The sequence below is a fragment of the Lepus europaeus genome, chromosome 18 (assembly GCF_033115175.1).
Source record: "Lepus europaeus isolate LE1 chromosome 18, mLepTim1.pri, whole genome shotgun sequence".
Lineage (NCBI taxonomy): Eukaryota > Metazoa > Chordata > Mammalia > Lagomorpha > Leporidae > Lepus > Lepus europaeus.
The window spans coordinates 12,880,704-12,907,215 of NC_084844.1; the positions used below are offsets into that span (position 1 = coordinate 12,880,704).

Below are 26,512 nucleotides of genomic sequence, written 5' to 3' on the forward strand. Positions count from 1 at the left end.
TGCCACAGGCAGAGGTCTAGCCTGTTATGCCACAGCACTGGCCCTGGAAATGGATTTTAAAAATAAATATTTTTTTGGTGCCAAAAACATTTTGAGATCCCTGCCTGGTTGTTTCATTAACACATTTTCCAGAAACTTTCTGAAGATCCTGCATGAAGGCAGCATACAGAACAAAAGCCAGGTGGACCTGAGACTGCTCATTGTGTACAGTGCTCAGCCTGGGGAGGCTTTGCCCCCGGACTGTTCACGCAGACTGGATCCTGCCCCTCTGCACACCTCCAGGACGCGTGGGCTCAGATCCGGCCCCTCTGCGCACCCTCCAGGACGCGTGGGCGCAGATCCGGCCCCTCTGCGCACCCTCCAGGACGCGTGGGCTCAGATCCGGCCCCTCTGCACACCTCCAGGACGTGTGGGCTCAGATCCGGCCCCTCTGCACACCCTCCAGGACGCGTGGGCTCAGATCCGGCCCCTCTGCGCACCCTCCAGGACGCGTGGGCTCAGATCCTCTCCCTCTGCGCACCCTCCAGGACGCGTGGGCTCAGATCCGGCCCCTCTGCGCACCCTCCAGGACGCGTGGGCTCAGATCCGGCCCCTCTGCACAGGCTTTCTTGGAAAAGCTACGTGAAGACAAGCTAAGAGGACTGCGGGATGAAGTGAATTGAAGAGTTTAGGTGTGGGAAGTCCTGTGAGTAGTAAACAAGGACAAGCAGCGAGCCTTCCAGCGTGCTGGGAACTGTAGATCACATGGAAACAGTAACAGGAGAGACCCTGCACCCCATAACATTGTCATCACAAACACGAGGAAGGGAGCTCAAGGTCGGAGGCAGAGGACCCAGCCCGTGTCAGTTTCCATGTACAACCGTCCCCTCTGAGTCCACGGCTTCGTCCGACCACAAATCCAAACGTCGGGTCTGCAGTGAACATCCGGGCTTTTCTCCTCGCCAGACAGTGTGGTGAAACAACTGTTTACAGGGCATTTACGTGTTACAATGTGTTTAAGCAATCTAGAGGTGATTTCCAGCACATGAGAGGATCGCACGGGTTATATGCAAATTCTGCACTGTGTTATTTAAGGGACTTGGGTGTCCACAAGGGGCCTTGGAACCAATCCCCTCATGCAATACAGAGAAATGTCCACACTGGAGAGATGTCCACGCTGGAGAGATCACACTGGAGAGATGACCACGCTGGAGAGATGTCCACACTGGAGAGATGACCACACTGCAGAGACGACCACACTGGAGAGATGACCACACTGGAGAGATGACCACACTGGAGAGATGTCCACACTGGAGAGATGACCACACTGCAGAGACGACCACACTGGAGAGATGTCCACACTGCAGAGACGACCACACTGGAGAGATGACCACACTGCAGAGACGACCACGCTGCAGAGACGACCACGCTGCAGGGAGAGCTCAGAAGACACTATTTCCTTCTTCCCTTTGATAATCAGAGAAATGTCAGATTAAAAAATGCATTAGCATGAATATTAAGATGGTCAGAATTAAGCAACAATTATAGTTTCTAACTTTCCGGAAAAGATAAATGCAAGCGAAACACTGCATAGCAGGAGCCTGACAGCAAAGCAAGAGGAGGTAGGAGGGCAGCAGCAGGTGTAAAGCCACACGCGGCAGAAGCAGGCTTTCGGCGAGGAGGTGTAAGCGTCTCCTGCAGTCGGGCTGTCTGGCCTTTCCCTTGGGCTGAGTTACCTGAAATGGAATTGCCCGTGCCCCTGTGCACCTGCCGGAAGAGGCTGCCCAGGACTAGCACTGCTGTGTTTTAAAGCATCGTGGTGATCTAGAGCAATCAAAGAGTAGGCTCATTGCGAGAATTCACAGAAAGTTGCATGAATAAAGCAGATGGCCCTGAAAACAGAGCTTAAGACAAACCCACAGCAGGCCCCTGAACCAACGGATGAGGCACGGCTCCTTCCACAGATGTGGTGGGGAGAGCTGTCCAAACGCCTGAAAGAAAAAAAAAAAAAAAAACAATGAGCACTTGCCTCACAGTGTACATGAAAATAAATTTCAAATGGATTTGAAAGTTAAATACAAAACAGAAACAAAATAATGAAAGAAAACATCCGGGAATATTTAGCTCAGCCCAGAAAGGGTAAAGGGCCGTCTGCGGCCTTAAAGAAACGGGAGAGATGAAAGGAAACGGGCGACAGCTTCGGCTGCTTCGGAAGTCGAGCGTCTGTGTCTCGGGAGCTTGGCCGCGAGATCTAAACACAGTCTGCGGCAAACTCGACCAAGGGCTGCTCCCGCTCCCATGCAGACAACTCGTCCGACCCACTCAGAACATTCTTTACCTCCCCGTAGGAAACCAGAACAAGGAGTAAATCCAAGGAAGAGCAGCACCGAGGGCCAAGTAACCACACAGGGGAGAAAGCAGCCGAGGGAGCCGGGAAAAGTGATTCTTTACCTCGCTCACCACACCCCCGGTAGGACTTCAGTACAACTTTTGGGGGAGTCATGTGGCCATGAATGTCAAGTGTCTTGAATAATTGTATCCCCTTTAATCTACTCGAAGAACGTTTCCCAAGGAAAAAACATCTGGAACTTAGGTGAACTTTTATACCTGAAGACGATCCGTTGTGATGTTGTTTACAAAGGTGCCCGTGTGTCTGGAGACCTGGTTTAGTAAATTGTGATGGATCCATGAAACAGGATGTGGGCATCAAAAACATCCTATTTTAAAAAAGATTTTATTTATTTATACAACAGCAGGGGCTGGACCAGGACAAAGCCAAGAGCCAGGAGCTTCTTCTGGGTCTCTCACATAGGTGCAGGGGCCCAAGCACTTGGGCCGTCTGCTGCTGCTTCCCTAGGCACGTTAGCAGGAAGCTGGATCAGAAAAGGAGCACCAGGGGCTCGAACTGGCGCCCATATGGAATGCTGGTGCTGCAGGCGGTGGCTTAAGCCACTATGCCACAGATACATTTTGAAAGTGTATACTTTCCTATGTTATAAAGGCAAGATCTGAAACTATATTCATAGTACATCTGATATGAATCTTATAAAAATATTTCAGTGTAGACAGAAAATGTAGGACAAAGGCAGTGGCACTAAATATACCGATTTCCAACATTGTTCTCTCATAGTGGAAGCATAGGCTATTTTAATGTTCTTTATACTTTCATATTTAAAATTCATATTTTTAAAATTTAAATTTTGCATTTAGAATTTTGTACAATGAGTGTATCATTACTCCTAGAAGAAAAAAGTAAGTAACTAAAGCGGCTAACTTCCTATGTTATTTATACAGAAGCATTTCAGCCTTACGACCTGGAAAACACTGTTTCTGTCGCAGCCGGACCCCTTTCCCGGGAGGAACACTGGGCTTGTAGAGCTTTGATAGAAGGTGTGATTGTCCACTCGTTGGGGTCACTTTTGAGGAACTGAGTCCTTGCTCCTATGGATCTGTCCCATGAGCTGACACCCTGGGAGCTGCCCACCGTGTCTTCTAGTGTGGGGCTTAGAAAGTTGGTGGAAAATGAGTTCCAAAGAAAAGTTTACTTGGGTGTGAAGCACTTTGGAATCCTTGCACGGTTTTTTCATCGTACGCCTTTCCTAGAACCTCTTGAAGACCTCTGCTATGCAGGGATGCGAACGCTGTCTCCAGGAATTTACATTTCTGAAAACCACCTCCCTTCAGCCCACCTCACAGCGCCTGTCAAAGGGCCTGTTGGGGCTTTTCCTTGTCCTACGCTGCCTCCTAATGGACACTTTATGCACTGCAGCCAGATGACCAGGCGTTCCCAAGCTTTTCTCTCCGCCTTAGCTTCTGTCAGTGGGCAGAAGGAAGCCATTGAGCACTCTCGGGTTCACCTTACTGGGGGGGAGGGGGTGCCTGGGGAGCCTGTGGTGCACCCCTGCCCCACGTCGCTATCGTCTGCAGAGATGAAAGTCCTGAGAGCTGGGCTGGCAGGAAACTAGAATGTTGGAGAAGATGGGTCTTGTGCAGAGGGGAGAGCTGGTAGCACTGAGACCGGGGGAGGGCGGCCCGCTGGGTGTGCCCAGGCCTGGGCTCATCAACCAGGAGCTCAGGGCAAGAGCATGGAGATCCACGTGTTCAGCAGACAGTTCCTGAATGAATAATGGAGGTGCAGGGGTTCACGATAATTAGTAGCAAAGAGGCTGGCCTCCCCGGTGTGGTGTGGGTCTGTGAGATAAGTACTCGGTGTGATGATGGGGTTGGATGTCAAACATCCTCAACCAGCCAATCAGAACGGATGCCAGCTCCTCAGTTGTTCCACCACTTGCTCCATAGAGGTGGGCCAGCGTGTGTAACACCCCTGAGGTTTAGTAGAGGTGTTAACACACAGGACACACAGATTGTTGGCCTGTTTCCACAGCGGGAGCCCCAAGAGTAATGTAATTAAATGCCACTCAGGCTACAATTGAAAATCTGCCTCTCAGTTTAGTTTGCTAGTGGAAGGAGGAAGTGGTTCTTTGGTGCCTTTTGCTTCTGGCCAGGTGATTCTGTTCAGTCCGTGTGCTGGCCGGGGGTCCACGGGGCTGCCGCCCTCATCACTCGCCTTGCCCATCAGCTTTGGTTGCTAACTGCATGAGAAGTCAGTTGCCTCCTTGGGCAAACATAGCCTGACCGCTAGTGGGAGCCCACGAGCGGAGACCTGTGTTTGCACTGATCCAGCCCAGCGCCCCACTGTGGAGCAGCCCCCTCACTCACGCCTCCCTGCCTGCCGAGCCCAGGCCCCAGAGAGGTCTCGCTCCCCCTTGCCAGGTCTCCTCCCAGCTCTCGGGCTGTTGTAAAAAGACCCCATGCACTGTGGGCCTCGTGAGCAGCTCTCGGGGGGCTGCAGCCAAGAGCAGAGCCCCTGCAGGTGCCGAGTTGTGAGGCACCGTCTTCCTGTGTCCTCAGGTGGCGGAAGGGACAAACCAGCTTCCTTGGGCCTCTTTTATGAGGGCACTGGTCCCATTCCTGAGTGTCTGTCCTCTGGACATGAACACCTTCCAGGGACCCCACCTCTTAATGCTGTCGTCTTGGGATTTCAGCACAGGATTGGGATGGGGAGGACAGATTCAGACCTCAGCACTCACCTCCTTCCATCCCCGGGCAAAGTGTGAACTGACCTCAAGTAGGGCGGCGCCTTCACTGACCCAGGCTGTGACCGTGTGGACGGGGGAAGGAAGAGCCTTCTGTCCTTGGAGCCCCTGGCTCTGTGGTGTCCCGCGGAGGTCCTCAGTTCAGCGCTCACAGATGCATCGGAGGGCTTCATGCCTTAACAAAGATGAAGAACGTCCAGCCAGAGGGTTTCAGGATATCCCTATGTGGCTTGGGAGCCTCAGCTCACTGTGCCCTTGCCTGTGCCAGCTGGAGCCTGCCTGGCCCTTCCTCCGTGTGACCCTGGCTGCTTCTGGTCCCTTCCCAGGGTCCTGTGCCACCTTGCTTACCGCCACCTGTAACGTGGACCCTGCCTGCATGGTGTGAGAGGGCCCTAGACCCAGAAGCTCACTGCCACTCAGCGTCACTGGGAAGGGCACTCAGCCAGCCCCCTCCTGGGAGCAGTCTGTCACTGCACCAGGACACCAAGCCACGTGAGCCGAGGAGTCCTGGCTCCCGGCCCCCCACGCAGAACGGCCTTGTGGCGGCGTGAGGAGCTGGCAGCCTCTCACGCACACTTTCTCCCTGGCACTAGCAACTGGAGAGGCCTCACCAAGGAAGCACAAACAAGCCACAAGCACTGTGTGTCCTCAGGACACAGTGAGCCAGGGAGAGGAAACCGGGGGCCTCGCCTTGTGACTGAGCCGCCACGTTGTCGTGAGCGGTGGAGCGAGAGTTTGTCCCTTTTGCTTTCTGATCTGGCCAGTGGCCCCTTGAGACACCACTATGAGCAGAGCAGGCCCTCAGCACTGTGGACACCAAGCCCAGGTGACCAGAAGCAAGGGGCCTCACCCCTGCCCAGCTCCCCTCCCGCAGGGCAGCGTTTTGGCCTCCCAGTGCTCCTGGGTGCACCTGCCTATAAAACCCTTACTTCCGGATTAGCTAAGCCTTCATTAAAGAATGGCCCCGTTGATGCCTTATCATGCTCAGTGTTTGCACTTGGTCTCTGGGTGTAGCTCAGGTGTGGGACAGGCTGGGGTCATGGCCAGAGCCGATGCTGCAAGCAGGAAGCTGCACATCAGGTTCGTGGAGGGGTGGAGACTTGCACCCAAAGGAGCAAGGGCAAGGACAGGGGGAGGATGCCGGCTCGAAGGTTCTGCCGAGTCGCCAGGTGACGACAAAGGACGCCCTCTCTCCCAGCCCCAACCCAGGACCCCTCTGAGGGCAAGGTCAGAGTCCAGGAAGACAGGAGAGTCCTCTTCTGTGTGCGTCTCTCCCCAGGACAGTTCACGGTGTTGTTGGGGTGGTGCTTGTTCTGTGCTGGGGATCAGCACACTCTGGCCTGAGGACCAAACCTGGCCCATGGGTTCTATTTGAGTAAAGTGTAGTTGGTATGCCTGCTCACTTACTTGCATACTCTCTGTAGCTGCTTTTGCTGTACAACGGCCGGCTCGATTAGCTGTGCTGTGGAGACTCGCGTGGCCAGCCAGACCTAAATCACTGACAGTCTGGTGCCCCCTGATCTGCCTTGGTGGGTGATCTGGAATGCAAAGGCCAGCCCAAGGAGACGGGGTTCAGGTTAATGCCCCAGCCCCAGCCTCACTCCTGACGCTGCCCTCGCCAGTGCCCCAAGTCACTTGACTTCTCTGTGACTCGGCTGTCTTACCCAGAAGATGGACACCGAGCCATCCTCACACGGGGGGGTTGTGACGATCAAGCTGGTGGCGTGAGGCACGTGACACTGTCAATAATGCATCTGTTCTCTTTGTATTGAGACAGAACTCACACACCATAACATTCACCTTTTAAAAATTTATAAGAGCTGTGATTTAAAAAAAAAAAAGTTTTATGTATTTGAGGAACAGAGCTACCACCCACTGGTTCACTCCCCCAGATGTCTGGGAGTAGGCCAGGTAGAAGCCAGAAGCCAGGAGCCAGGAACTCAATCCAGATTCCCCACAGGAGTGGCAGGGACCAGGCACGTACGCCATCACCTGCTGCCTTCCAGGGTGTGTGCCAGCAGGTGGCTGGAACCAGGAGCGGAGTAGGAATTCGACCCAGGAGCTCCAGGGTGGGGTCCAGGCGTCCCAGCCAGCATCCCACCTGCTGGGCCAAACCCCTGTCCCCACCCTTTAAAAACTGTACAGTTCAGTGGCTTTAAGCATAAGAAGACTTCAAAAAGTTCCTGGAAAGTGGATTCAAACGATGTTTATTTTGGTGCCAAAACATTTTGAAATCTGTATGTGATTTTTTTCATAATAACCATTTTCCATGAACTTTATGAAGACCCTGCATGTAGTCACAAGACTGTGCAACCATCACCAACATCTAATTCCACAACATTTTTTATCGGCCCAGGAAGAAATTCCCTAATGGTACCTGTCACAGGCCAGACAATGACCATACAAAGGTAGCAGACCCCATCCCCTGGAATCTGTCAGTGTGACCTCTACTTGGGAAAAAGGTCTTGGCAGGTGCAATGAAGGTCCTGAAGCCAGGAGTGTACCTCGCGTTATCTGGGAGTGGCCCCATGCAGTCCTCTGTGTGCTTACAAGAAACAGGCAGAGAGACTTTAACGTGCCAGGGGAGAAGGGGACGTGGGGATGGAGCAGAGAGTGGCGGGATGTGGACACAGCTTCCACAGGCTGGAGGAGGCGAGGAGGCGAGGAGCCCTTCCTGGAGGCCAGTCAGGGCCCGGCCCCCTGACCGTGCTGGTTTGGGCCTGCAGTGCTGATGTCGGACTGTGGAGAACTATTGTGAGCCGTGGCACGCACGGTCATTTGTGTCAGTAGCCACAGAACACCACCCCAGCCCCCATTCTCCCGATGAGCACCTGTGGTCCCCGCCTGCAGAAGGTGGGCCAGAGCTGGAGGTGTGTTCTGCCTCCCAGCCCCCATTCTCCTGATGAGCACCTGTGGTCCCCGCCTGCAGAAGGTGGGCCAGAGCTGGAGGTGTGTTCTGCCTCCCAGCCCCCATTCTCCCGATGAGCACCTGTGGTCCCTGCCTACAGAAGGTGGGCCAGAGCTGGAGGTGTGTTCTGCCTCCCAGCCCCCATTCTCCCGATGAGCACCTGTGGTCCCCGCCTGCAGAAGGTGGGCCAGAGCTGGAGGTGTGTTCTGCCTCCCAGCCCCCATTCTCCCGATGAGCACCTGTGGTCCCCGCCTGCAGAAGGTGGGCCAGAGCTGGAGGTGTGTTCTGCCTCCCAGCCCCCATTCTCCCGATGAGCACCTGTGGTCCCCGCCTGCAGAAGGTGGGCCAGAGCTGGAGGTGTGTTCTGCCTCCCAGCCCCCATTCTCCCGATGAGCACCATGGTCCCCGCCTGCAGAAGGTGGGCCAGAGCTGGAGGTGTGTTCTGCCTCAACCAGAGGCAGGGTGTTCTCCAGCGCACACTCCTCCCTCGGCAAACAGACGGGAATTTGGCCAGGGCCAGACCTTTAATTTACCCAAGCCCTTCCCCCACACCATGCCTTGTGCTGCTCCCGCACAGGGCTAGTGGATGCTTGTTGACTGAACAAAAGGCAGCCCCACCCAGCCAATGGGCCTCCCGAGGTCTACACAGGTGGATATTTTGACCGTTGTCCTGGGGGAAATGAACACAGTTTTGGATACGTCTGGGTTATTTCATGGAATGTCGTTTTCCCTGAGTTCAGAACTGTTTTGTGGTCTCTAAAATCTCTCCTTTGGTGCAAAGGGGTCCAGCTCAAGTGCACGCCTGCTCCAGTCGTCCTTCCCCTTGGTGCCTTCCCTGTGCTGTTTGCCCGAGAATTGACACCTGCAGCAGAGGGAGGTGGAGAGGGGGAACCCCTGTTCCCCGCCCCTAGCAGCGATGGGCAGAGCCTTCCCGGCAGCCTCCGTGGTATCCTGCCCTCTGGTGCTCTTGCCCTAACTGCAGTGGCCCCATGGTCATCACTGGCCTGTTAGTCCTCTCTCTTTTTTTTTTTTTTTCTTTAAAAAAAAAAAAAAGCAAAAGCCGGGTTTTCTGCATCCCAGGTTCCCCCAGGCTTGGCCACTCATTGTCTTCATGTTGTGAGCGGGTTATCTCTCCTCTCTCTGCCTAAGGCCCCCATCTGCCAGTGGCTAGATAGCAACACCCGTCTTGCTGTTGTGAAGAACTTACAGCAGTGCCTGCCATGTAGTTCTCTCTCCAGAGATGCTGTTACCGTCGTCACCATCGCCATCAGGTTCATGATCTTCCTCGCTGCTAGAGGGCCCTGGCTACAACCTCAGGCCACTTGGTCCAAATCACTCCTACCTGGCAGGGAAGCCAAGGCTCACACACAGGTGACGTCTCTGCCTCATCTCTGAAGGCAGACTTCTTAGAAATAAAGCATTCCATCAAGTTCCTCTGGCGCTAAATTTACATTCAGGTGTGATCATCTCTCTGTAAGAAATCAGAAATCAATTCATGGATCAGAAGTTCTTTGAAAGAACACCATGGATGTCCAGCAGTTAACAGAACCATGGATCCTCGAGATTTTTTTTTTTTTTTTTCCACTTCTTGGTGCTTGAACACGAGCCCCATGGATCCATCTGTTGCCCGAGGTTGAGTGATGCTAGGTCCTGTGACAGAGACCAAACCCCTCTTGTCCTCTGCCCCTTGTCTGCCTACACCGCCCCCTGACATTTTAGGGTTCTCATTTCCTGGCTGTTAGGATCCAGACAAAAGAGACGGGTTGCTGTTTTTCTGTCGTGTCAGGGGACTTGGTTTTTGCTTAGGCATGGTATGGAGTGGGACCACGGAATTTCGTGTCTGCTTTTGCTCCACGCGGGGTGGAGGCGGAGGGCATCGCTGGGTCAGCACTCACGGAACAATCCCGGCTTTTGCACCGAGTCCCTGTTTTGAGCCTTTGTTCTCGGCCTTGGCTTCTAGGCAGGAACTTTAAACAAGGATGCTCTTAGAGGGAGAGAAGAGGCAGCCAGGGCTGATTTTCTGAAGCCAAACAGAGCGTGTGAAGGACCACGTTGTCCTTGAACGTGGAGGCACTTGGCCTTTGTGCAGCCCGAGGCCGCGTCCCTGTGTGGGTGGGGCAGCTGTGTCCTCCACAGGGTGCCCTGTGTGTGTACCCTCACTGTGACCTGAACCCAGCCAGAGGACCCCACAGCAACCTCAGAGGGAGCTCAGAGAGGAGACCCGGAAGGGGGAAGCTAGGGCCGCTCTGATTGCACTGAATGTTGTTGTTTTTAATCCGAAACTATTTTGGAACAGCTAGGGACTGACTGTTTAACTCTAGCCTAACCCTAGAAATTCTAGAACCGAGAACCACCTCTGAAGATGACTGGTAGTAACCGTAGCCATACCCATGTGGCACTGCCTCTGTCCCAGGTGCCTTCGAAGTACTTGGTAGACAGTAACTCACCCACTGTTCCCGGTGACCCTGAGGGATGGGCACTCTCATTGGCCCTGTCCTGCAGATGTACGGACTGACAGCAGGGGTGACTTCTCCCAGGCCTCACAGCTCTGCTGAGTGTAGAGCAGGGCGTTGACCCCAGCCGCCCACACTCTGAGCCCCTCGGGCAGCGAGTGCACACCGGTCACCCACCTGACTGCAGGTTTTGGGGTCTAACTCGCTCCTCCAAGGAAAACAGGACGGTCACTCCTGCCTGCCTGTCTGCCCAAGTCCACAGCCTCACTTGTCCCCATCAAGCAGGCCCTTGGCTAAGTCCCCATCTTTGTTGCTACGTCTGCGCTGTGCCACCCACCCTGGGGCACCATGGCTCAGAGTCCCCAGCCCGGCTGAGGCTGCCCGAGCCTCTGAGCTGATGAAACAGCACCTGTGCCTACAGACCCATCTGATCATAGACACTGATTCAAGCCACACGTGTCCTGGGCTCACCCAGCCACCTGCCTTGAATGGGTTTTATGCAGAAATAATATCTTACGATAGCAGGAAAGTATATAACCCTCTAACCTGGGCTGGTTTTCCTTAGTGCTAGGCCTAGCAGCTGAGAAATTGCAGGGTACCCATCTCAAGCCAAGCGATGGGCATATAATTAGTATGCTGTGTTTCTATATTAAAGTCCTGGCATCACAGAATAGACTTCCCGCTCCGAAGTGGCCGGTTTCACGGCACAGATGCACTGCGGCAGCGGCCATCTCTTTTACATCCAGATGCAGAACTGCTGACGAGATGCGAGGGGACCTCACTGTCACTGTGTCCCGTGGTCGGTGCTGCTGTGACTGAGCCCGCAAGGGAAATGTCTTGTTTCTCTTTCGCGATGTTTAGACTGTCCTCCTCTGGGACCCTCCATGGGCCTGTTAGATCTTTCTTAAAAGTCTCATTCACAATAGTTGGTCAAAGTAGCATGATTTTTTTTTTTCCCCTATCCTAATTCAGTCGATCAAAACAATCTGGTTCTTGCAGAAAGTGAGAGATAAGAAATGAGCCACAGGATCTGTGCCCCCGGTGATGCCTGGGCCTACGGTGCTCCTGGGCTCTGGGGTGTTCCACATCACTCAGCTCCAGAACTGGTCCTCGCTCCAGCGGTGTGTCCCACGTGTATGACAGGGCCCCTGGGGGAAGTGAGTTTTGGTCTCACTTGGCAGCTGTACACTGGAACCGCTTGGGGCTAGCATCTCCTTACATCTCAGTTGCATATGCATCAGCATACCGGTCACCCTGATGCACCCTGGCTCCCGACCGCCACGCCCACTGTCGTCAGCCCCTGCCAGCCCCTCTCTCTGCCTCCTCCCTCGGCCGTGAAATGGCCTTTTTGTTTCCCATGTTAGTGCTTCTCCGGCTAAAACATGCATTGGAGTTGTCTGGGCGTCTTGTTAAAAATGAGAATTCTAAGTTAGGTTGTACCTGTGAGGTGGGGCCAAGGTTCTGCACATCTACCAGGCTGCCAGGTGGTGGCCGTGCCGCAGGTCCATGGGCCTGCCCGTTGTGAATCTCAGCTGCCTATGCCAGTGGCTCCTGCCCACTGCTGCACAGCAGAATCACCTGGGGAACTTTCAATACCCAGTACTTGGGTCACTTCCCTCAAATACTCTGATTTAATCCTGATCACTGGAACATTTCACACCCTCTACCCCAAGCGGTTCCAGTGTACAGCTGGGGTTGGAAACCACCAGCCTTTACAAAGAGCACTTTCTAGAAGTTCCAGTGTGTGTGCAGCTCCATGGCCCAGGTCGGACAGGGGGGGAGGGTAGTGTTGCCCCCAGAGAGCCACAGAGTCACCTGGGACTCCTGTGAAATGCAAGTTCTACTTCAGCAGGTTTGGGGAGGTGCTGGGTACCCAGGCCGGAGCACAGGACCCACACGGTGCCCGGTGACTGCCAGTGATGGTGACAGGCAGCTCCTCTCGCGCTGAGTCAGACCTTGAGAGTCTCACCTCCTCTTCCCTTCAAACGTGATGTTGTCGCTTTTGTTCAGCTTGGGGTCGATGGCAGGACACAGGTCCACGTGGGGCACTTCTTGTGTGGGTAACGTCGTCTTCCCTCTCTCTTCACAGTACGAGATGCAAAAAACCTGATCCCCATGGATCCCAACGGGCTTTCAGATCCCTACGTGAAGCTGAAGCTCATTCCTGATCCCAAGAATGAAAGCAAACAAAAAACCAAAACCATCCGCTCCACACTGAACCCCCAGTGGAACGAGTCCTTTACGTTGTAAGTGGTCTCTCCTCTTGATTGAGTTTCGTTGCCACCCACCGAGCAGCTGCCCACCCTGTGGCCAGAGGCAGCCAGGCATGTTCCCCATGAAGGCCTTGACGCTGCCTTCCTTCCTCGCGCTGTCTCAGGCTGCCACCAGCAGGTGGCTGCCATCACCCCTGTGAACAGACAGTGCCTTCCTCTGCCGAGAGCTGTGTTCTACAGGCCCCACGTGATGATCATTGCCTGTTCTGTACCCAGAAGTATTCTCTGTGAGCTATTACACTTTTTTTTTTCTTTTCTTTTCTTTTTGACAGGCAGAGTGGATAGTGAGAGAGAGAGAGACAGAGAGAAAGGTCTTCCTTTTTGCCGTTGGTTCACCCTCCAATGGCCGCTGCGGCCTGCGCATCGCGCTGATCCGAAGCCAGGAGCCAGGTGCTTCTCCTGGTCTCCCATGGGGTGCGGGGCCCAAGCACTTGGGCCATCCTCCACTGTCTTCCCGGGCCACAGCAGAGAGCTGGCCTGGAAGAGGGGCAACCGGGATAGAATCCAGCGCCCCAACCGGGACTAGAACCTGGTGTGCCGGTGCCGCAAGGCGGAGGATTAGCCTGTTAAGCCACGGCACTGGCCGCTATTACACTTGATGTAAAAGTATGCAAGGTGCATCTTATCTCCTGATGGACTTTGGTTCCTTAGGGGAGGGCATGAGGCACAAATTTAAATAAGATGGAAAGCAAAGTAAGTCAATAACACAGAGGCTGTCAATGGCATTGAAGTGAGCATCCTCATCTTTAATCAGGGAAGACTTCCCGGAGGCGGCAGTGTTTAAAGTGGGCCTTGAGGGATTTGCCAGGACGTCAGAGGTAGATTTGGAAGAAGGGGCAGGAGGGCTGAATGAGTCGGGTGTAGACTGGCCCATGGGAAACAGGTCTCTGTATGGGATGGGCTTTGTGAGCCATCCAGGCTCCATTGCACCCCCACAGTGAGGTCCCCATGTCAGAGCAACCATAGCCAATACGTAAACACAAGGCCATGGCTACATTCTAATAAAACTTGATAGAAACAGGCAGTGGGCCAGATTGGGCCATGGGTCATGGTTTGCAAAGGCCCGGTCTAGAGCTTTGCTTGCCATAGTAAGGGGTTGGTATTTTGTTGGCACAGGAAGAAAATAGAAAACACTGTCTATCTCAGGCTTAGATTGCGGCCATGCCATAGAAATACTGATGGGCCGGCGCCGCGGCTCACTAGGCTAATCCTCCGCCTAGCGGCGCCGGCACACCGGGTTCTAGTCCCGGTCGGGGCGCCGGATTCTGTCCCGGTTGCCCCTCTTCCAGGCCAGCTCTCTGCTATGGCCCGGGAAGGCAGTGGAGGATGGCCCAAGGGCTTGGGCCCTGCACCCCATGGGAGACCAGGAGAAGCACCTGGCTCCTGCCTTCGGATCTGCACGATGCACCGGCCGCAGCAGCCATTGGAGGGTGAACCAACGGCAAAAGGAAGACCTTTCTCTCTGTCCTCTGTCTCTCTCTCTCTCTCACTGTCCACTCTGCCTGTCCAAAAAAAAAAATCTGATGAAGATAAGCCAACATATGTGTGTGTGTGTGTGTTGCAGCAAATTAAAGCCGTCCGACAAAGACCGACGACTGTCTGTAGAAATCTGGGACTGGGACCGAACAACAAGGAATGACTTCATGGGGTCGCTCTCCTTTGGCGTCTCGGAGCTCATGAAGATGCCAGCCAGTGGATGGTGAGGAACCCTGAGGCTAAAGGTGTCCCGCACGGTAGCCATCTGGAGACTCGGACCAAGCAGCGCAGGTCCTTCGCACTGCCTGATCAGTGTCCAGATGCCGGCTGTGGATTCTCCCAGGGATGCGTGCCACGAGGCAGCTCCACTGGGGTTGAGGGAGGCTCGTGAGCCCGCAGTGGGGGGTCACAGCACCCTAACTGCCTTCTCTCCTGTGTCTATGAAAGGTACAAGCTGCTGAACCAAGAAGAAGGTGAATACTACAACGTGCCCATTCCAGAAGGGGACGAAGATGGGAACGTGGAGCTCAGGCAGAAATTCGAGGTGAGGCCACCCACAAAGAGGCCGGGGACACCTTGCCTTGCCTTCATGAAGCAGAGCTTCTGCAGGGGCCAAGTTGCCGTGGGTACACTGTGGAAAGGCAAAAAGTAATCTAAATGTTAATTTTGTTCTTTATTTAAAAACACAGACGTTGCCTATAATCACTTCCCTGTGCAAGCCGTCGATTATCATTTAGAGAATGGGGATTGGAAATGAGAGTGTGATTGACTTCTGCATAAGAAATCAGCACCGGGGTGTCCTCTGCACAGAAGTGCCAGTGGGGAGACGGGCAGGGATCCCTACCAAGAAGGGCTTGTGCTCCTCCGAAGAGGAGCCGCTGTTCCTCCTCTCCTGGGAGACTGTGTGTGTGTCGTTCTGAAACCTTGCCTGCATCACAACATTGTTTTCTTGCAGAAAGCAAAATGTTCTGGGTTTTGTTCCAAGAAGCCAGCTCAAACAGCTCTGCCTTTGTGTCTGGGACTCCTTTTTATTTTTGCTCCAGATCTTTGGGACGGACCAGCCTCCTCCCCCTCTTCCTGTTTGGTGTCTGGGTTTGCCTTCTGCCCGGCTGCTTGTCTCGCTTCTCCCTCCCCTCCTCCTCGCTCCTCTCTTTTCTTCTCCCTGCTCTCCCTTCTTCTCTGTCCGGACATCTCAGCTTGCAGTGAGCCCCCTCTTCTGGGAGCACCTGCCTTTGGTTCCAAGTCACAACTTCTGATTTTTCTTTCCCTTCCTCTAATCACCCTGAGTTTGGGCTTATTGAGAGATTCATTCTGTGTGACAGGCGCATACCTTCTTGAATCCTTCCCCTCTGCAGAATAACCAAGATTTCCTGAAATTTCCACACCCTAAAGAACCACACACACACATGTACACACACAGGTGCACACACACGCACACATGCATGTTCCAACACGGAAGTGTCACTGAAATGTTGACACCATTGGGAGGCTGGTGGTCTTGTCTTCCTTATTGTATGGTTCCCAAAGTGACATGCAAAGGCCACATCCAGACAGGCTGATCTCCCAAGGGTGTTATCATAAAAGAGTTCGTTAGCTCAGGACACTGATGCCCGGACACAGTGGAGGTCGGTGACAGGTAGTGAAGGGCGGGAGCTGTGTGTTGGATGCTCAGGAGCGTAAGTGGATGAAATGCAGCACAGGTGATAGGAACCTAATGGCAACTACCAGCCTGCCCGAGAGTGGATGAGACAGCAGGGAGTGGTGGGGACTGGGGTGAGCTGGTGAAATCAAGCCCCAGCTCAATGTGGCAGCCGCCACTGCTCAGCGTTGGCTGATCGTTACGCGCAAACACAGGCCCAGTTCTCCAGGAGAAGCCAACAATTCCGGTTCTTGTATGACAGGGCCTGACTCTCACGATGCTGGCAGATAATGAAAACTCAGAATTGGGGCCCAGGGTTGTGGTACAGTGGGCTAAGGCACTGCTTACAGCGTCAGCATCCCATCCTGGCTGCTCCACTTCTGATTCAGCTCCCTGTTTGTGTGCCTGGGAGGGCAGCAGAGGAGAGCCTAAGGACTCGGGCCCCTGACCTCCATGTCGGAGACCCTGATGGAGTTCTGGGCTCCTGGCTTTGGCCCAGCCTGGCCCAGGCTGTTGAGGCCATTTAGAGAGTGAATCAGCAAATGGAAGATGTCTCTCCCCCCACTCCCATCTGCCCCGTGTGTGTGTGTGTGTGTCTCCATCTCTCTCTGTTACTCTACCTTTCAAATAAAATAGAAATCTTTAAAAAAAACTCAAAGCATCATGGTATATCAGGTAAAGCTGCTACCCACAACCCTGGCATCTCATATGAGCACCAGTTCATATCCCTGATGCTACACTTCCAATCCAGCTCCCTGCTAATGGCCTGGGAAAAGTAACAGAGGATGGCCCAGGTGTTTGAGCCCCTGCCCCTACGTGAGAGACTCCTGGCCCAACACTGGCTGTTGCAGCCATCTAGGGACTGAACCAGCGATGGAAGAGCTCTCTTTCTCCCTCTGTCTCTCACTTGCTTTCTGTAACTCTGACTTTCAAATAAATAAGTAAATCTTTAAAGAAAAAAAGAAAACCACTCAGAATTGTGTAGAGGTCAGACATTCCCTCTATTGCTTTAGACAGGAAGGAGTCAGCCAATGGGGATGAGCTTGCAATATCTGCTGTTAAAAAATCTATGAGAGGGGCCGGCGCCGCAGCTCACTTGGCTAATCCTCCGCCTGTGGCATTGGCACCCTGGGTTCTAGTCCCGGTTGGGGCGCCAGTTCTGTCCTGGTTGCTCCTCTTCCAGGCCAGCTCTCTGCTATGGTCCGGGAAGGCAGTGGAGGATGGCCCAAGTGCTTGGGCCCTGCACCTGCATGGGAGACCAGGAGAAGCACCTGGCTCCTGGCTTCGGAGCACCACCTGTAGCGGCCATTTGGGGGATGAACCAAAGGAAAGGAAGACCTTTCTCTCTCTCTCTCTCTCTCTTACTGTCTAAATCTGCCTGTCAAAAAAAAGTCTAGGAGAGAAAAGATAATAAAAGGAAAGAGGTTATCTATATAATAATTACATGTTTATACATATACATACAGAGAGATGAAAGCCGAGGTTTTGCAGTGGGCTCGGGTGTCTGTGGCAGACCCAGCTCTGTCTCTGTTTTCTTTCACCTGCTTCATCCACTCTCAGTTCCCACTCCCACCCCACAGCAGAGGGCCCGGAGCTGGGGTGCTGGACAGGAAGCCCTCCTGGAGCCCCCTGCCCCATGGCGCATCGCCCCTGTGCCCCATGAGTTCTTTAGAGAGAGTCCAGGGCACTGAGTGCAGCGTGACTCAGCTGTCCCCAGCAGGGCAGAAACCTGGGCAGCGGCCGGGCCCTCGCTGGGTTTCATCTCCTAACAGCGCTCAGCAGCGGCCCAAGGCAGGAGCCCTGGCACAGAGCGCGTGGGAGGGGGCTCTGGTGTCGTCCATGGTGGGCTCTGAGCCTTAGCTTTGCTCATGGAGGAGTACTGGCCTCCTTTTTATGCCTCATCTCCGCAGCTTCCTGTTGAGTGACCCTCCTGTTTTTCTGGGCAGGAAGTCCAGCTTTTTATAAGGGTCAGAGTTCCAAACTTAAAAAAAAAATAAATGAATGAATAACAAACCGGAGGACTTGAGGCCAAAGGCAAAGCGTTCCCCTTGGAGGCCGGGTAGAGGCCGCCTGGGTGTCGTCAGTGGCCGTTCTCCCTGCAGGCAGAGCTGTCGATTCTGCTCTGTGGCACCAGAGGTGAGAGGTGAGGTCAGCAGAGCTGCATGGTGGCTGGGCCCCTGCTGCCCCCAGACCACCAAATCCTGCTTGGCACCTGTGCATGAACTATATCCCGGCTCTCCTGACGCGTCTTCCAGTTCACATTTCCCAGATATTCCATTTATATTCGCTCATCTACTTAGAACAGACTAGCAACACATCTGCAAGAGCTTGGGCAGAAGGCCCCGGTGTGCAAACGATGCCGAGAGCGTCATGACACTGGCAGTGTTGCGTCTCAGCTGGAGTGTCAGGTCTGGTCTTGGGCAGGGGCACAGCCCTGTAATGGTGTTCTGTCGCAGTCCCTGTGTGTGCAACTCACAGCCCTTCCCCTGGGCCAAGCTGTTAGGGAGCCCTGTGCTGGGGCAGAAAGCCTGGGCTCCATATTTGAGTAGTTCTAGGAGGCCGCCGGCTTTCCAGGGTGCTACTTGGCATGAATGTCATTTGGGGAGCTTGCTAGACACCCAATCCATCTCCTCCCTCAGTCCCCAGGGTCTCCCCAGGCGCCCTCTGTGCCCCTGTCTGCACACCAGGCGCCCCTCTGTGCCCCTGTCTGCACATGGTCGCCGTTCTGACTGGTGGGCCGTCATGCTCATCCTTTTCTTCCCAGTACCCCTTCCTAGAATCCTGCCCACCCTCCAGCGGCTGCTCTGTTCGGCTGGGGAAAGGTTTCCTTGTAGGTTCCTGGTGAGTTACCATTGCGCGAGACACAACATGACGGTGAGTCCTGCCAGGAGCAGGCGTCCTACCCCCGTCTGCACAGCGCCTGTCTCAGGTTCATCTTTCCACGTCCAGCTCTGCTTTCTAGAAAGAGTTAACTCAGTTTTCAGACCCTTTCCCAAAAACCAGAAGTTATTACCCAACAAAAGAAAAACCGAAACAACCTGCCTCTGCATTAGAAGTCATCTGATGAGTAGAGCAAAGGGTGTGTTCTAGAGGCTTAGCAAGCAAAACAACCGGTGAGTGCAGCTCCAAGGAGCCTAAGAAAAGCCCAGCACGTTTGGAAAGGGCCTCCCTGTCTAACGCAGAGCCCGCTGGTGCGCTTCATCCGTGCCAGAGACAGATCAGCCCCAACCTTGCCTGCACTGCGCCGGCGGGCCTCTGGTCTGTGCCGTGTCCGTCCGTCTGCAGGTAGCCTGCACAAGTGTGAATGATAGGTCTTTCATTCGTTCACGAAGGCAGGTTCCAGCAGTGCGCAAAGCAGACAGTGCCCACTCTCTGGGAGCTTCTGTTCCTTTCCTGGGGGCCCTGTCGCAGGTCTTTTGGGGAACGAAGCAGAGAGCTTATTGTAAGTCCTGTGCTGTTGAGCGATTCCCGGAGCCTACCCTCCCCACTGAGGGCAGCCAGCCTGCCTGTTCTTCCCTCCCACTGTTCCCACGGCGAGACCCCCAGCCGGAGCTGGGGAAAAGCTGCCGTTCCTTGGGTCCAGGATGGCTTAGCTCTGCCTCAGCTGACATTCCTGGAAAAAGTTGGATAATGACTACTTTTTTTTAAGATATATTCATTTATTTGAAGGGGAGAGTGAATCACACACACACACACACACACACAAAGAGAGAGAGAGAGAGAGAGGACAGTGATATCTTCCATCTGCTTGTTCACTTCTCCAGTGACTGCAACTGTCAGAGCTGGCCAAAACCAAGAGCCCAGCACTCCAGCCATATCTTCCATGTGAATGGCAGGGTTCCAAGCAGTTGGGCCATCCTCCACTGCTTTCCCAGGCGCATTAGCAGGGAGCTGGATCAGAAGTGGAGGAGCTGGGACTCAAACCAGTTGCTGCTATGGGATGCTGGCATTGCAGGCTGCAGCTTAGCTCACGGCACTACAGCACTGACCTTGATAATGACTACTTTAGGTTTTGCAGGCCACGCAGCATCTGTGTATCAACTGTGACCTTACAACATGAAAGCCACTATGGAGAGTACATCAACAACCGAGCATGGTGTGTTCCAAGAAAAGTGTATTTTACAAAAACAGGTTGCAGGCCTCATTGGCCCATAGACCATAGCCTGAGAACATCTGGTTTAGCCCATAGACTCTAGAATCCAGCTCTGGTCTTGGCGCTATCAGCAGGTGACAACTCTGAGCTTTATTCTCCTTCACTGTAAATAGGAATACCAGCAATACTTCCTTAACACATATAGGGTTGTTTAAAAGGTTGAAAGTAGGGGCTGGCCCCATGGCTCACTAGACTAATCCTCCACCTGCGGCACCGGCACACCGGGTTCTAGTCCCGGTCGGGGTGCCGGATTCTGTCCTGGTTGCTCCAGTCCAGCTCTCTGCTGTGGCCCGGGAAGGCAGTGGAGGATGGCCCAAGTGCTTGGGCCCTGCACCCACATGGGAGACCAGGAGAAGCACCTGGCTCCTGGCTTCGGATTGACGCAGTGCGCCAGCCATAGCAACCATTTTGGGGATGAACCAACAGAAGGAAGACCTTTCTCTCTGTCTCTCTCTCACTGTCTAACTCTGCCTGTCAAAAAAAAAAAAAAAAAAAGGTTGAAAGTAGAAAAGTCCCCAGAGCACGCTTAACAATACATAGGTTAGCTCTTCCAATCATCCTCATCATTAGCAATATATTTTTGTTGGAGAAACTGGCTTATAGAGAGAAAATTTGTTTTAAATTTCTGGGAAAGGACAAATTTCCTGTTGCAATCATGCCCCAAACACCGGGTATGTTTTGGGTCCCATAGCCCAGCCGTGTTATGGAGTAGAAGCACATCAGTGAGAACTCATTTGTCACAGCACTCCTATGGGAAAATGTGTCCTAACATAGATTGGGATGGATTTCTGGAACCCAGTGTGCCTGTACACTGGGCCTTTGTGTGTCTGGGAATGCACCAAATAGCCTCCAAGTAGAACAATCCATCAGTGGTTGTCAGGGGAGTAAATAGAATCCCACAAGGAGGAGCCAACCTGCACCCACGTCTCAGTTCAGTACTTTGGGTTAGGGTCCTGATTAGAGAATCAAAAGTGGGCACATCTTCGAGATGTTTGATAGAGATCACACCTGGAATGACCACAGGTGTAACCATAGTGATGGGAGCTGCTAACCACTTGTGGAACAGTTAGGTTAACAAGGAAGTGTCATGGCTGACTTACTACTGATCCCACTCACGGGAACATCCAGTACCTCTGTGTGTGTGATGTTGCTGTTTTGGTCTTTCACAAAATCTGGAACCAGAATCTTTTCCAGGAGGTTCCGTACTGCATTCAGCTGCTAGTGGGCCCTCCGTGTCAGAGCTTTCCGCATTTACAGTTCCAGCAACTGGGAATTGCAAGCATTTCTTAAGAATTTGAGTCAGGACCTGTGTTGTGGTGTAGTGAGTAAAGCCGCCACCTTCAACACCAGCATCCCATATGGGCACTGGCTCAAGTCCCAGCTGTTCCACTTCCAATCCAGCTCCCAGCTAATGCGCTTGGGAAAGCAGCAGAAGATGGCCCAAGTGGTTGGGCCCCTGTATCCATGTGGGAGACTTGAATGAAGCTCCTGGCTCCTGAGTTCAGCCTGGCCCAGCCATGGCATTTGCAGCCATTTGGGGAGTGAACCAGCACATGGGAGAGCTCTTTCTTGCCCCCTCTCCCACTTTCTCTCTCTGTCTCTTCCTCTCTCTCTCCCTTTGTCTCTGTATCTCTGCCTTTCAAATAAATTAAATAAAACTTTAAAAAAGAAGAATTTGGGGCCCAGCATTGTGGCGTAGCAGGTTAAGCTGCTGCCTGCAATGCCAGTGTCTGATATGGGTGCCAGTTCGTGTGCTGACTGCTCTACTTCCAATCCAACTTGCTGCTTATGCATCTAGGAAAGCAGTGGAAGATGGTCCAAGTCCTTGGGCCACTGCCACTCACACAGGAGATCTGGATGAGGCTCCTGGCCTTGGTCTGGCCCAGCTCTGACCATTGCGGCCCTCTGGGGACTGAATCAGCACATTAAAGATGTCTCTGTCTCTCTCTCTCTCTCTGTCTCTCCTTCTCTCTCTCTAACTCTGCCTTTCAAATAAATAGATAAATCTTAAACAAAAAAGTACAGGCTTTTCTTCTCACCATTATTCCCTAAATAATAATGTTTACATAATATTGACATCATATTAGGCATTATAAGTTACCTAGAGATGATTTAAAGTATCCAGGAGGATGTACATGGGCTGTATGCAAATAGTGTCACTTTATATAAGGGACTTGTATATCCATAGAGTGCTGGAACCAATTCCCATGTCTCCTGACCAAACCTTTCCTTCTTTTAAACAATTCCCGAGATTCTTGTTGCTTGTAATTCCATTCTCCTGTTCTTAGTGGATCGCCCATTTCTATGTTGTGTTTACCAGTCAGTAGATTCTTTCTCTGAACTCACTGGTCCACATCTACCCTCAAAGTGGAACCCAGAGGGGAGAAGGGTGGTGAGGGGCATCTTGGGACCAGTTTCCAGAGCTGCCTTCAGAGCCAACCTCACCCGTGTCCCAGAGTTTTATTCTGCCACCCCCACCCACTTCTCGCCAGTGTGGAGCCTTCCCCAAGGCTCTGCCCCTCTTCCCCAGGGCAGCTTCTTCTCGTTAAGATCTCCTTTCCCAGTTCTGCCACCTGGGAAGAAATCAAGTCAGAAAGGCAGACAGCCTTCCCTGTGGGCCTGGCTCCTGGGCCCAGGAGCTCTGCAGCACGGGGCATGGAGTCACAGCTCCCTTCTTCCTGTGCCCTATTTCAATACAGAGCAAAATGAGATCTGCTGCAGCTCACTGTGCACCAGGATCACTGCTGGTGTTTCTCACTTGCATTTTGATGGCTTGGCCTGCAAATGAACTTCCTGGGAACTCATTGCACCTGTGGCGTTGTTCTAATCTTCTCCATAGGTTGTTATCTGTTGATGGAGATTCTGATCTCGTCAGAAACTCTCAAGCAGCTTTCCCTAGATGAGACTGCACCACACACTTCAGGCTTCCCGTGGTCTTCATCATAGAGCAGGGTGGGCATTCAGCTTGCGTGGTTAAGACGCCACCGTCTGTAGTGGAAGTGCCTGGGTTCAAGTCCTGCCTCTGCTTCTGACTCCAGCTTCCTGCTAATGTAGTCCCTGGGAGGCAGCAGCAATGGCTTAAGTACTCGGGTCTCTGCTGACTGTAGGGGAGACCCTGATGGAGTTCCCTCTAGTTGTGGGCATTTGGGGGTTGAACCAGCAGATGGGAGTTCTGTTTGTCTCTCTCTGCTTCTCAAACAAATAAATTTATTAAAAAAAAATTGGAACAAAACAAGAAGCTAAGAGCACTTTAGCCTTTTCCAGTCCACCAGCGTGTCCCTCCAGGGCAAGTTCAACTCTAACATTAGACAATTAAAAAGCCAGACAGAATGAAGATAGCCAAGAGGCAGCACACCTCGGGCTCTGTTATTTCTGTTGTCAAAACATAATGAAAAAAGATTAGACAATACAGGTGCTGTATTGTAAATAACTCTTTAGAGTGGCAGGACCCAAGAAAACTTACTTAAATTTCAATGTTAACTTGTTATTTGCATCAATTCTTTAAAGGGAAGTTCTCTCCAAGATCTGCAAAGAGAGGAAAGTGTGGCAGGAGCTCCGGTGCTGGGGCAGTGCTGACAGTGACAAGAGCAGCAGCAAGAACGTGTGTTGAGCAGCGGCTGCTGTCCACCAGGCCACTTCGGTGCTGGGCTGGGCTCTCCACGTTCGTCCGGGAACTGGCATACATAGTAGCTAGAAACCCCAGCCCTGGACCCAGACTGCTTGGGATTCAAGTCCTACCGCCTTAGGCACATCAATCCCTGTTTTAGCACAGTGTTCCAGGAAGAATATGTGATTTAGAATGGTTAGCCATGGCTTCACACCCTTGCCCTGCCTCTTCCTGCTTCACAGCCTCACGTGAGTGTCTTAAACCCCTGACCTTTGGTCCCCTGTCAATGACGTGTGCACAATAGTGCCTGTTGCATAGGATTGCTGTGATGACTGGAGCAGCCCATTTGTGTGAGTTCCTTAGAACAGAATCTGGCATATGGTAAGTGCTCACAAATGTTAGCCAAGACTTTTTTTCCCCACTTTTTTAGTAGTTGACTATTGTGAAATAGACATTGCTTACTCACATTTGGTTTTGGCCAATATTTATGAAAAGTTATAAATTCTAAGGCTATAGATGCAACTGAGGCGCTATGGAGAGGCAAGAGCTCAGACTCTTTTTTTCTTTATTTATCTGAGAGGCAGAGTCACAGACAGTGAGAGGGGGAGAGAGAGAGAGACAGGTCTTCCATCTGGTGGTTCACTCCCCAAATGGTCACAACAGCCGTCGCTGAGCCAATCCGAAGCTAGGAGTCAGGAGCCTCCTCTGGATCTCCAATGCGGTTCAGGGACCCAAGGACTTGGGCCATCTTCCACTGCTTTCCCAGGCCATAGCAGAGAGCTGGATTGGAAGTGGAACAGCCAGGACTAGAACTGGCGCTCATATGGGATGCCGGCACTGCAGACAAAGGATTAACCTACTGTGCCACAGCGCCGGTCCCCTGTATTTTTTTTTTAACATTTATTTATTTATTGGGGAGTCAAGAGTTAGAGAGATTTCATTTATTGGTTCACTCCCCAAATGGCTGCAACAGCTGGAGCTGGGCCGGTCCAAAGCCCGGAGCCAGGAACCTCGTCCAGGTCTCCCATGTGGGCACAGAGGCCCAAATACCTGGACCATCCTCTGCTGCCTTCCCAGGAGCACTGGCAGGGAGCCAAATAGGAAGTGGAGCAGCCGGGACCCAAACCGCACTCATATGGGATGCCAGCATCGTAGGTGGCACAGCAGCAGCCCTCAGACCCGGTCGTAAGCAGCAGGAGGGTTGGTTTGTCAGACATCATCCTGACGCTGCACTGTGGCACACTGTGTTAAGCCATCACCTGTTACCACCTTCATCCCATACTGGAACACTTCAGGTCCCAGCTGCTCTGCTTCTGACCCAGCTCCCTGCTAATGCTCCTGGGAAAGCAGCAGGTGATGGCTCAAGTACTTGGGCCCCTGCCACTAGTGTGGGAGACCTGGATGGAGTTCCTGGCTCCTGGCTTTGGCATGGCCCAACTGTGGGCATTGCAGTCATGTGGGGAGTGAACCAGAGAATGAAAGACCTCTTTCTTTGTCTGTCCCACTCTCTCTCTCTCTCACTCTCGCTTTCCAATAAGTAAAATAAATCTTAGAAATCATTCCTGAGGGAGCAGGCATTTAGCCTCGTGGTCAAGACACCTGCAGTCCACCCTGGAGTAGCGGGGTTCCAGTTCCAGCTCCACCTCCTGACTGCAGCTTCCTGCCAACATAGACCCTGGGGGCTGCTCAAGTAACTCGATTCCTGCCACCCACACAGGGGACCTGGCCAGAGCTCCTGTCTCTGGCCATTGTGGGTGTTTGGGGAGTGAACCAGAGGATGGAAGCAACGTTCTTTCTTTCTTCTCCTCCTTCCTCTCCCTCCCTCCCTGGCTGTCTCTCCCTCCCTCCCTGGCTGTCTCTCCCTCCATACTTCCATCCCTCCCTCCCTCCCTCTTTTTCTTTCTCTCTTTTATTTACTCTGTCTCTGCCTCTCCACACAAATCAGTAAGATGAAAGGAAGCTGCCTTGTCCCTGAGACCACCCAGTGGACTGGTCGTGCCATCCTCAGTTCTCGCTCTCGTCTCCCTTCACGGCGCTCTCAGCAGCCGGGCTTCCCGACTCGCCCTGCCTGGACCCGCTCTCGGGAGGCTGCTGCAGGTTGTCTGAACCTGAACGCTTTCCCAACATAAAACCCTGCAGGTTTATCACAATACACATTTTCCATTATGTTTTTGAAGGACCCCCCCCCCCCCATATACATGGATTTCAAAAGTTTTTGTACCAAAGTAAGTTTATCTTAGTCCACTTTCCGGGAAGTTTTTGAAGCAGCATCTCACTTTAATGTCGTCCTGAAGTGTTTCCAAGGGTCTGGATTTCTGGGTTTGTTTCTCAAGATTCTGGGCCTGTGACTGTGTCTTTTAAAAATTTTTTACTTAAAGGGAGAGTTCTCTCATCCTCTGGTTCACTCCCCAGATGCCTGCAATGACCAAGGGCCAGGGCATGGCTGCAGGTAGGAGCTAGGAACTCACTCAGTCCAAGTCTCCCACCCAGGTGGCAGGGATCCAACCACCATCTGGTGCTCCCAGGGTGTGCATTAGCAGGAAACTGGAGTTGGGAGCAGAGGAGCCAGGACTCGAACCAGGCACTCCAGTATGGGCTGCGTGCATTTCAAGCAATATCTTAACCCCTGCACCAAACGCCTGCCCCAGACGCTTCAACTGTAACAACCACTCACAGGTGAAAATACCTTTGTAGGACTCCAGGAGTCCAGTGGAGTGTGTATACCATTGGTGCAAAAAAAAATCCTAGAATAGCTGCATTGAAGAGGGTAATAAAAACAGTCTCAGTCTGCCTGGATCACCCTCCCGCATGGCACCCAGCTCAGAGCCACGACAGACCCCTCAGCCCGCAGTGACAGCCTGGACGACACTGCCCCAGAGGCCTGCTCCTCTCCCACCCTGCCCAGATCACCGATGTGATTGGCACCAG

At 52.9% G+C, this 26,512-nt stretch overlaps 1 protein-coding gene across 3 annotated transcripts in view; it reads left to right on the forward strand.

Annotated features, from left to right (window-relative positions):
• PRKCA (protein kinase C alpha) overlaps positions 1-26,512 on the forward strand; it is a 420,895-nt gene that overhangs the window by 334,028 nt on the left and 60,355 nt on the right. For all 3 annotated transcript variants that reach the window (XM_062175255.1, XM_062175253.1, XM_062175254.1), the window contains 3 exons: positions 12,526-12,682; positions 14,274-14,408; positions 14,633-14,729. In XM_062175255.1, coding sequence (XP_062031239.1) covers positions 12,526-12,682; positions 14,274-14,408; positions 14,633-14,729 — 389 coding nt within the window. The remainder of the gene's footprint in view (positions 1-12,525; positions 12,683-14,273; positions 14,409-14,632; positions 14,730-26,512) is intronic.